Below are 10,672 nucleotides of genomic sequence, written 5' to 3'. Positions count from 1 at the left end.
GCTTAACTGCGTCTGCCTCTGATTCCAGCACAGCTGTAAGCAGTAATGATTTTTTTTTTCCCCCTTCTATTTATAAATGCCTTTTCAGGTTCTTTCATCACTTTGTTTCCTACCATCTCTCTGGCTTTTGTCAATCACTTTAAAGACATCTGACTTAGCGTTTTGTTCACGGTCTACTGAACCAACAGTTACACTTTTAGTTGCTATATTAAGGTCAGAAACCTGTTTGAGAATATCACTGAGAACCAAGGTAAAGTCTGGAGTTAAAGTCATGCAGCTGAACAGGAAATTGTGCAGGGTATTTCCATCTCCAGCCTCCCCTCGGGGCTGTCTTTTGGAAGGCTGCCCACTGGCACTCCTCGATTACTGCCAAGTCGTTGGGGGATTTTTCTCCAACACAAGCTGAATGGGTCAGTTCTTCCTGCAGAGCTGTTAGAGCAGCAACTTGTCCGGTCTCCAACACCACCTTTGTACCTGAATGAAGAACTACGCCGTGCTATTCATCGCTGAGGGCTCCTGAAACCGGCCACCTCAGGGACAGCGGCTTGTTACTGGAGAGAGGCTGAGAACTCGGGTAAGGGAACGGCTCCTTCGTTCTTACAACAGCATGTCAAGCTCTGCGCTGGGAAGCTCCACACCAACAGCTCTGACACCTGAGGCTCATCTACAGGACTAAGAGCAGCAGAAAAGCGCTTTCGTCTGCAAGTGTATTCCAGCTCTCTGGAGCAGAGGGAAATTCATCCGCCCGCACCCTCTGAGTTTTGGCCTCTCCAAGCCTGTCGGGCAGGCACACAGTGAGGGAACTTACGGATGTGTGGTCGTTAAGGTGAAGTTCACTATTTTGTTACAAAGGATCCCAAATGCGCAACCATGTGCAATTTTTGCTGCTTACCCACGTACGTACTGCTCTGTCCTGAAAGTATTGGACTATGAATGCTCCGAGCCCAGTAAATACACCACAACTGCCCCAAAAATGTGAAAGGAAGGAAAATATGTACGATACAATAGAAGTCCTATAGTATTATCGCAGAGTCAACAGGACCAGTGTGATAAGGGATTAATTTTTAATGTATTTAACACATGGGGTTGTGTGAACAAAAAACTCAGCTCTGACGGCTTCAGCATGTCAGGAGAATTCTGGAAGCTGCTGCGTGCAACAGAGAGATTCCCAGCAGACAATCACCCTGCAGTGACGTACTGGTTTGTCCAGGGAAGTCAAACTCTGGGCATCTTACTCTACCTAAACAGAAAATCAGGTCAATTTGTGCGTCACTATCTCTGGGGACTGAAGGATCCTGAAGTTACTGTTTACACACACGTCCAGGACTGGCTCAGTTAAGCGCTGAACTCACTCGAGGAAACAGCGAACTCGATTTTTCTCTCCATGCCCTCAAGTCGTACAAAACTCCACTGTGAAGCTGAAGAGCTTTGGCACTTGTGGTCTTCCTGAGCACTTCTAACAAACTTCCACTGAAGAGCCTGAGGAATAGAGACTACTTTGCTTTCCAGGCAAGATCAGCTGGGATACAGTAGAAGCAGCAGAGAGGTTTGCCTTCACACTTTCAAAGGGCTCTGAATTCTCACCTTCACGAAAATATCAAACCAGTGAACTGCCAGACAAGGTAAAAGACAAGATCCTCGTCCTATACCCGTATGGTATGAGATGGCACCCAATGCTTCACTGTGGTGGCAGCCAGCAGAGCTGTGCCTCGCCCAGCAGTTTGTTGCCCTCTAAGAGGAGGGGGGTGGGTGGAAAAGTCAATCTATTGACTAATCAAATCCAAAAAATGAGACGTTCCGACTAATTAACCCTGTCCCACACTCCCCACAACACACACTGGAAGGGATCACTGGGGATACAGAGGGCCTGGATGATTACGATGGGGCTGAAGCATTAAGGTATTATGTGATCCATGGATGTGAATATATTAGCAATGAAGTTTTATTAGTCCCCTAGTGAACACAACAACACACTTGATCTTGTTACTTGCTCAGTCTCAACAGCAGCTTGTAAGTAAGAGCTACTCTTAACGACATGCAACGATTCCCCCCTTTAATCTGTTTTTAATGTGCCATTTCTCCACCTCACAGAACCTCTCCGTTCTCCCGCTCCATGAACAGACCCGAGTTGTCAACGCAGCGTGTAACAGACAAACTGAGCTGTCTGAACTCATCTGAATCTAGTAAGCAGACCACATGCTATCACACCCCCATTCAATGTCAGCAAAACCCAGGGCAGCTCCCCAGACACCATGACCTTCTTGCCCACAAGTGGACAATGAACCCAGGAGCTCACTGACTGATCTCTTCAGGTAGGTGCTTAAGCATCCACACAACTGACTCTCACCTTGCTCTCCAACAAGCGTTACTCTGCTTCTGCAGATTGAATCAGGTTTTATTACTGGGGAGGGCCCCACCGTTCGATTAGATGCTTTACACTTCCCTGGTCTTCTGCAAATGCCACTGGTTCACCACATGCTTCTACTCTTTTCCAAACCAGACACTCCACACGGCTCTTTTCCCAAGATGAAAACTCAAGCTCCTGCAGGTTTCCTGTTACCACGTCCTATTTCTGATTATTATGATCCTCCCAAACTTCTCAGCCTCTTCAGCAGCAGCCTATGCAAAACCTTCTGAAATACTTTTGGCTGAGAACCGATCGGGTTTTTGGTCAAGCAGTTGAAAATTAACAGAAGTTGTGACCCTTCGCTGTGGCCCAGTCAGACAGCCCGGTCACCACGGGGCAGCGCCAGGCACTGCTATCCTAGGGTCACTATCATTGCAACAACACTTAGCGAGTGCAGTAAAGCCTTCAGCTGCAATTCCCATAAGCACCTTCACCACAAAAAAACAGCATTTGGTGGTCTCAATCCCTTTTAACAGTAAAATGGTTTAAGGGAAGGCTGCAAATGCTGTTAGCCACTTAGTTCCTTACCAGCAGGGCTGTCACTTGTGCCATTAGGCACAAAGAGCTGTACTGCCTTTATTCACAACTATCTTTTCTGCCCAGTGGCTGTTCCTCCTCCCGAGGTGAGGCAGTGTCACACCACCACCTCATTTCTCAATCTGTCAGTATTAGGAGTAACCCCACCCTTGGAGGGCCAGACCCTTGCGGTCTGACCCAGGTGGCCTTGCTCCGAGCAGGAGGTGGGACGGAGCTTTCAAGTGACCCTCCTGACCAACACGGTTCAGTGACTCCCACCTGGTATCAAGCACAACTGAAGGGCAGAAACCAGAAAGCGAAGCTCCAAGCAGGGCACCGGAGCATACTGAAATCAGGTCTCCTGCCAAAGGGAACCGCTGAAGGACCTTCCTGCCTCTGCTTCACCTTCCAGTCCTTTCCCCAGAGCTTTATTTATACAGTCAGGAATGTCATGAACTCAAGAATTTGAGGGAATGACTGTTTTTGTAGGAGCAGAGATCCCTGGGCATACAAAAAGCCAAAGGAAATACAAACAAGCTAAAAACATTTGAAAATGACACTTAAGGGCAGCTCCATTTCTTACTTTAGAGTATGAACGTTGATTAAGGTCAGGGAATCATCTCCTTCCAGCTCTTACCTGGCTGTGGCGGGTGAGGTGGTGGCATCTGGTGGTGCATCATGGGGTACGGTGGGGGCTGCTGATGAGGCAGTAAGCCTGGGTGTGCTGGTGCCCCGAGGGGGTTCATCCCAGGCCCACTGGAGTGCTGGTGGGGCTGCTGGGGGGTTTGACTGTGCTGCTGCTCCATTTGCTGACGAGCCCTTAATTCAGCGTATTTCAGCTGTTCCATGTGGAAATTCTGGCGTTCCGTCAGCAACTGTTGTCTCTGTTGCTCTAACTACATCAAAGAGAGGGGAAAAAGGACAAAGTCAAGTTAAGAACTACACACTTTGAACGTATTTCTGCAAATCAAACGCCTGTTGATACACAGCTGTGATCTGCAGCGGTCTGGTGAAGGATCTGGGACCTTCAGCTGGAACAGATGAACCCACCTTGCTTTGTACTGAAGAATCACTGTCATACCACATGGTACTCAACTAGTGCTGTGCAGAGCACCCGCCCTTAACGCTGTTCTAGAAGAAACTGCATTTTTCTCTCAATCTCCTGCATGTTGGAGCAAGGGGGACCAGCAAATGAAAGAGAGTTTCTAGGGCAAGACCAAAGCAGAACGTATGTGCAACAGCACGAGCTCAGTGGTTACAGGCAGGATCCTACTCCCTGGCTTTATTTTAAGGGTAGGACTTGGGCCTCGTGACAGCAATGATTTATACTATTAACAAGAGTATTATGTCAAAAACCTCATGTAATTTAAGCCAATTAACATAAACCAGGCTACTCTGTTTAATTATGAAGTCATGTAGAGGGTAAGCAAGCCCAAAATAAAGACAAAAAAAGCTATAGAAAATGTTCCTTCCTTTTGGGCATGCTGTGGTTGATCACTCCCCTGGTTAAGGACGTATGTCATTCCCCTGATTTAAGAAATCACACCGCATTGCTACACCTATTGCTCTTAAGCAGCTGGACAGGTGGATTTGTTTACAAATATTTCCTGAGTGTTTTTACGATATACTCCATAATTCACCTGCAAGGCAGGCTGATGAGGAGACTTCCACTTAGCAGAAGTTCTCCAAAGCTCCATCAATACTCTGTGTCAGCTGTTCCACGGCTGACAAAGCTTGGATGAAAGATGAAGGATGAAAGTCCTACAGAGCACGCATTCACCCACAGAAGCAGATGGGGACAGAGCCCCATGAATAATACATGCTCCTTGCTGGGGGCTGGTTTTGTGTGTGTAGGGACCACAATGGGATTATTCATGCTGCCGTGACTCCTTTTTCCTCCACCAATCTGATACGTTAGTGGGAAGAACTCGATAAAACAACGAGACACGTACGCCAATGGTGTAATGGTCCATGTGTGGAAACAGATTCCGTAGGTGGCAGAGAGTTCAGAAAAGAATCACTGCAAGTGACCCGAGAGAAAGGCTCAGGCGAGCAGTACGGCGACACTGTATTTTTTATAGCCTTTCTAAATGCTTTTGTATTCCTGCTTTGCTCTCTTCATGGTACCCTCTCCTGCTGCAGTTAAAAAAAAGCAAATAGCCTTACAAGTACCCAAACAGCATCCAGCACCTGAGGAACTTCAGAAAACCCATGAAAGCTTTTCCTGTACACATCCCCTCCTCTCGGGATGAGAAGAGGTAGTTGGACAGAGGAAAAAGGCCCATGAACACAAGTCTTAACAGACCTGGTTCTGTACGAGGTTCTTGCATTTGGTGTGATCGTTTCAGAAGCGGGTTTACAGCCACAGCCTACAGCCGTATCCCCAGATCAACATTCCGTCTTCAGCAAGCGACTGCTTCTTCCCAAACAGAAGCAGTAAAGAAGGTGTTCACACGCTACTAGAAATCATGGTCAACAACGCTCCTACCAGCAGGATCCCTGGCTACAACCATCATCGGCAGCACTGTAATTATCTGAATTCAGCATCTTTTGCCTAAAATCTAACACCCTCCAGTCTGCAGCACAGATTTCTTCCAATGCTTGGAATCATCTTACCTTTACTATAAGAAAAGGCCAGTGCAGTGAGTAGGGACACACACAGCGTGCAGTGGCACTAAGGGATTTTTTTTGCTTTAATTATTCCATGAAGTATCCGCAATGACAGGTGAAATGACCGAATTTAGCTACCAGAAAGCCAAGGGAAACATTTGTATGCACATTTTTAAAAAGGAAAATGTCATGGAAGAAAACCCTGTCACTAACAGACTACATGCCCCAAAGAAAGAAATCTAAGGAGAACCTTTTCAAAATAGTTAGGTCCATTTCTGGAGCTGCCAATCAGTGTCAGAGGCAAACCCACACTGAAACAGTGGGGGACGCTGAGCAGTCTAGAAATTCTTGCTGACACTCTGCCACAACAAGAAACCACAGTTTGTCAAACTCTATCAATGTGATTAATGCCAAAGTGAGGGTGTAAATCCCATTAAATTCACGTGGCAGGGCAAATGTGAAACCCCTAGAATGAGGAGTCAATATCTCCACCACGCCTGGAGTAATTGCTTATTGACAGAAACGAGGAAGCTATACAACAGGAAAACAAAAAACTGACCACTCTCGGATGAAAATGAGGGTTTGGGTCATCTTCACAGTGGCTGGAGAGAAACCGCCTCTCAAAGCCTGCTGCACTTCTAACAGATGTGTAATCCAACCGTGGACAGGCAGAGACAGCACCCTGTCCACACTGCTCCCTGATTTCCAGGATACACCAGTCTCCAGCAAGGTGTCACTAAAGGTGCTACGATATAAACACGGCCCTGCTTCGGACGCACCGTATATACGCTCTTAGTGTCACCACCTTCCTTGGGTGCCCTGGCTCACAGCCTCACTAGACTGCGGACAAACAACCACCGTCTTGCTTAGCTTGGCCAGCTCCCCCTCCTCCTCAGCCACACTTCTTCACTGGATTTGTCAGTTCAGCTGTGTTCTGTTTTGATACTCTTCTGATCCCAGTGAGCCTTTCCCAGCTCCCCCTCCTCCTCAGCCACACTTCTTCACTGGATTTGTCAGTTCAGCTGTGTTCTGTTTTGATACTCTTCTGATCCCAGTGAGCATTTCCCTACGTCTGTCCACCTCCAGGCAGGCAGAGCGGCTTTCCCTTGCCAGAGGGAAGGAAGGTTTCCACCCATTTCACTCTCTTTACAGGGAAAAGCCACTTGTTTGCCAGGAATCGTTCCTGTATAAGCCCTACACAAAGGCCCATGACCACAGTCACGCTTAGGTAACAGGAGCAGGGATTAGGAAGCAAGTCTCAGATACCAGCAGTTTGCTGCTTACGGTGAAGGGAAGATGCTGGATAAAGGAGGAGGGCTCAAGCACTGCTGTAGTGGGTAATTACAAATTCTAGCTGAAGCAGAAAGACCAGCAAAAGGGTGAGGAACAGCTGACGTTGCTGGTTTTCCAGCTGTTGGCATACACAGACCTTTGCAGTGACTGATTTAACCCTGAACCCCTACTTACCGCCTCTTTTTCTCTGTCCATAATGGTTTCCAGCTCCTCAAAATGGCGAAGCTTTATCTCCAGCTTCTTCATCTGCGTTTCCACCAAAAGGGCGACCAGGGACTTGATCTTTCTTTCTTCCACTGCTGCAAGGTGCTGAGGAAAAAACACAGGATGTGGCATTACAAACATTTCACAAAAAGCACTCTAAGGGTAGAAACAAGCCAACTACACCTGCATGTAGCTTTAGCCATCCCACTCCACTTCTGGGCAGAAAGCAGGGCATCAGATCATCAGTCTCATGCTTGGAACCAGAAACCCTTGGAAGATTATGAAGTTTTTAATACAATAAAGTAAATAAGAGTCAGGTTTTAACACAAGAGGTACTGCAGATGCTCGGTACTCAAAAGCAATCCAGGTCTGCCCTGGAGATTTCCCAGTGCTATGCAGAGAGCACTTCCAGTGGAAATGCAGATGAAGGGGTATGGTGCACTGAGTCAGCTGTAGGTCATCCAAAAAGCTTTCACCAAAACACACACAGGAGGATTTTACCTGGAACAACCCACAGAAACGGTGAGATGGCTCTTGCGTGCCTTTGCCATTACAGTATTTTTGGCTTAAGTAACTAAGAAGCTATGCATCTAGTTAAGCAGATTCCCGCTACATGTGGCACCACACCACTACACCGTGAGCTTTCTCATCTCCACACAACAGTTCCACCTCAGGCTAGGGAGAGCTCGCAGAGAAATCTCTACCCAGATATTAGAAGAAACTGCTAAAACCCCAAACCATTCCAGTTTCCTTTTATAAGCAGGCTGTGTAGTATTCCTAGGGGCAGAAAAAAGCTGAAGGCAAAGCTGTATTTAAACTGCAAAAGCAAACTGCGTAAAAAGGCAAAGAGATTCTTTACAAAGCTTTAGCTTTACCCTATTTACATACACACTTATATACACAAATGATACAGGATATTTGTGTGATTGTGATATATGAAACAGCCTACAGAAGTGTTTCACGCTGCCCAAGGGTGAAAGGCTTCTTAATGGTGCTTTCTACCAGCTTTTGTCAAAAGCCTGCTGTTCAAAATGAGAATACGCTCCAAACCCCGCTGTGTACTGCTTAGCAGCTTCTGCAGCCATAGTCAGAGAACATTTCGCGAAGGCAGTGTCCGAGCAAAGCCTTACCGACACGTCCAAGGGGTGAGGGGGAAGGAGGGCTGGCTTTGAGAAGCGAAAGGTGAGGGTCCAGGGGAAGAAGGAAAAAAGAAAGAGCTGGATCTCAACCACTGCAAGCTGCAAACAGACGAGTTGTGCACCAAACTCTGCCTTGGAACCAGGAGAAATACTGAGCCGGAGAACAGCAGCGTTAGAGCACTGCCTGGTAATCCCAGTTACGAACGGGACATCTCGAGACCGCAGGATTCTGTTTCCATCACCAGTACGTTGTGGCACTGGACAGCATTCACCGCTGGTAACCGACCAGCAGTAAAGCGAGTCGTCAGTACAGCTCGGTAACGCACACCCAGGACTCTGGCTGAGTTTAACCTTACATCGGGCCCTGCTGGAGGGAACCAGAGCGACCCCCACGTTCATCCGGCACACGCCCCTCTGCAGGATCTTCTCAAGCCTGACCAAGGAGCGGCGTTGTCGTCCGAGATCAGGTAGCGGAACAGCTGACAGAGCTAGATTTAATGTTAATGAAGACTGTTCAGTGACAAACTCGTTTGTATGAGAAGTCCGAGTGATGAAGGACCTTTGTTGACACCCACAGCCTTCTGACAGTCACTTTGCCTTGCCTGGTGCGTGCAATTTGAATAATGAAACCAGATTAACCAGCAGAGCACACGAATAGGTAAAATATAGGTCTCAAAAATACACTAGAAAGGAAATTATCACTGAAGCTTTTCCCAGAGAGACCCAAAGAGGCTGTTCCTCAACCTGGCGCTACCCAGTGCTTTCACATGGACAAAGAACGAGTCACTACCGACTCCTAAAAGCAGGAAGACAGAATCAACAGGGATTTAAACTGCCTAATAAACATGTTGCTGCATCCACCTTACGTCGTAATTAAGCAAAAAAAGATGGTATGTGACATAATCCTGCACACAGCAATTCTGCACGGCCTGAGCATCGCTAAAGGCAGCAGCCCCGGCCTCCGGCTGGGAGCAGGTACAGAACAACGTTTTGGTTTAGTGCTTAAACACGGGCGTCCTGAACTAAAGCATGGCCACAAGTGCCTCTGCGCCTGGGCTTCTGCCCGATGAGGAGACCACAAGAGACCTCTGGAAAGCGGGCAGCAGCCTGGCACCGTCTCGCTGCAACACTGCGCCGAAGTCCTCCACCTCAGCCACGCGCGAGGTTCGCTGGAATTGCAACAGGCAGAGGAGATTACTGCCTTCCTTCCCTCTTCCTGTTCTGTCAAAGGAGACAAACGCTTCACCTTTTGTTTTGTGAGGCCGAGGCGATAACACCGGCTTTCACAAATGAAACAGAAGAAATAAAGGGGGCAGATAAGGCAGAACTATCTAAATTAAAGCACACAATGGGAAAACCCAAGACCTGTCACGCAGACATTCGAGTAAGAGATGAAAAAGGTTCTACAGTGAGTTTCTAGAGCAGCAGTAAAAAGCAACCAATTAAAGGCATAATATGATTTGCCTAAGAACAGAAGACGGGATGTAGCTGCCTGCAAAAAGAAGAACCATGATTTTAGCACCAGGGTCCCTTCTCCTTCTGAATGTTACGCTTCTCAATACCTACAATGTGAAAAAAAGTGGCAGATCACCAAAGGCTATTTAATTCAGTAGGCCAAGTGCTGCCGGGGTGCAGCGTTAGTGGCTGAAGTGTATCCGACTAGAGTAAAGCTTAACAGAAAAGTTTACTGCCCATGGACAAACTTATGGGCAGTTACAGGAGGTTTGGCATCATGGGCAGTGCTGGGTATCACGTGCTGAATCACAGCCACCTCCACATGGGAATCGGGGAAGTCAGGAGATCACCGTCAGGCAAGAGGTCAAGTTACAACCAGGACAGTCCTTTTTGGCAGCGTAAGTGATGGATCAAGAGCTACAGGAGCGGCTCGGTAGCTCCATCCGAACAGGACGAAGCTAAGAGCACTCTAGAAAAGGGCACATTTTCTATCAGGTGCTACTTACGCACAGAAAGAAAAAAACCTGAGAAGAAAATGAGGAAAAGGGACTTTAATTCTGATGTTGAGCTAAGAGCACTCTAGAAAAGGGCACATTTTCTATCAGGTGCTACTTACGCACAGAAAGAAAAAAACCTGAGAAGAAAAGGAGAAAAAGGGACTTTAATTCTGATTTTGTTTGTACAGAAGCCATATCCTGTAAAATTACATTTAAAGTTGCTGCTCTATTCTACGAGTAGTAATAGAATCTCCCCCTAAATGCTGGATACCATTCCTCAAACAGCACTCCTTGTTGGTGAAGCCACTTATTCTGAAAGGAAAAAAACCCACTTTGAGAACCTGCCGTTAACCCCACCCCTGTTTCTCCTTAGAAGCCCACTGCAATATTCCTCTGATATAAATTCAGAAGGAAAACCACTGAAACAGCTCCTCACATGACCAGGTCTGAAGTTTATTAGAAGACCTGAATTACTCTCTCAGACAAGATACAGCTCACTGAAACCTTAATATTGTCTGGGTTTTTAAGTGCAAGTGGTAGGAGAAATCCCT

General features: G+C 47.1%; 1 protein-coding gene across 1 annotated transcript in view; it reads right to left on the bottom strand.

Annotated features, from left to right (window-relative positions):
* SMARCC1 (SWI/SNF related, matrix associated, actin dependent regulator of chromatin, subfamily c, member 1) overlaps window positions 1-10,672 on the bottom strand; it is a gene marked incomplete at its 5' end in the record, with an annotated part of 43,911 nt that overhangs the window by 10,771 nt on the left and 22,468 nt on the right. The window contains 2 exons of the mRNA XM_010139533.1: window positions 3,561-3,819; window positions 7,001-7,135. Of these exons, the coding sequence (XP_010137835.1) occupies window positions 3,561-3,819; window positions 7,001-7,135 (394 nt within the window). The remainder of the gene's footprint in view (window positions 1-3,560; window positions 3,820-7,000; window positions 7,136-10,672) is intronic.

The sequence above is a fragment of the Buceros rhinoceros genome, unplaced genomic scaffold (genome assembly GCF_000710305.1).
Source record: "Buceros rhinoceros silvestris isolate BGI_N320 unplaced genomic scaffold, ASM71030v1 scaffold35967, whole genome shotgun sequence".
NCBI classification, from domain to species: domain Eukaryota; kingdom Metazoa; phylum Chordata; class Aves; order Bucerotiformes; family Bucerotidae; genus Buceros; species Buceros rhinoceros.
The sequence above is the reverse complement of the archived record's forward strand: the minus strand, read 5'-3'. Positions and strand labels throughout refer to the sequence as shown.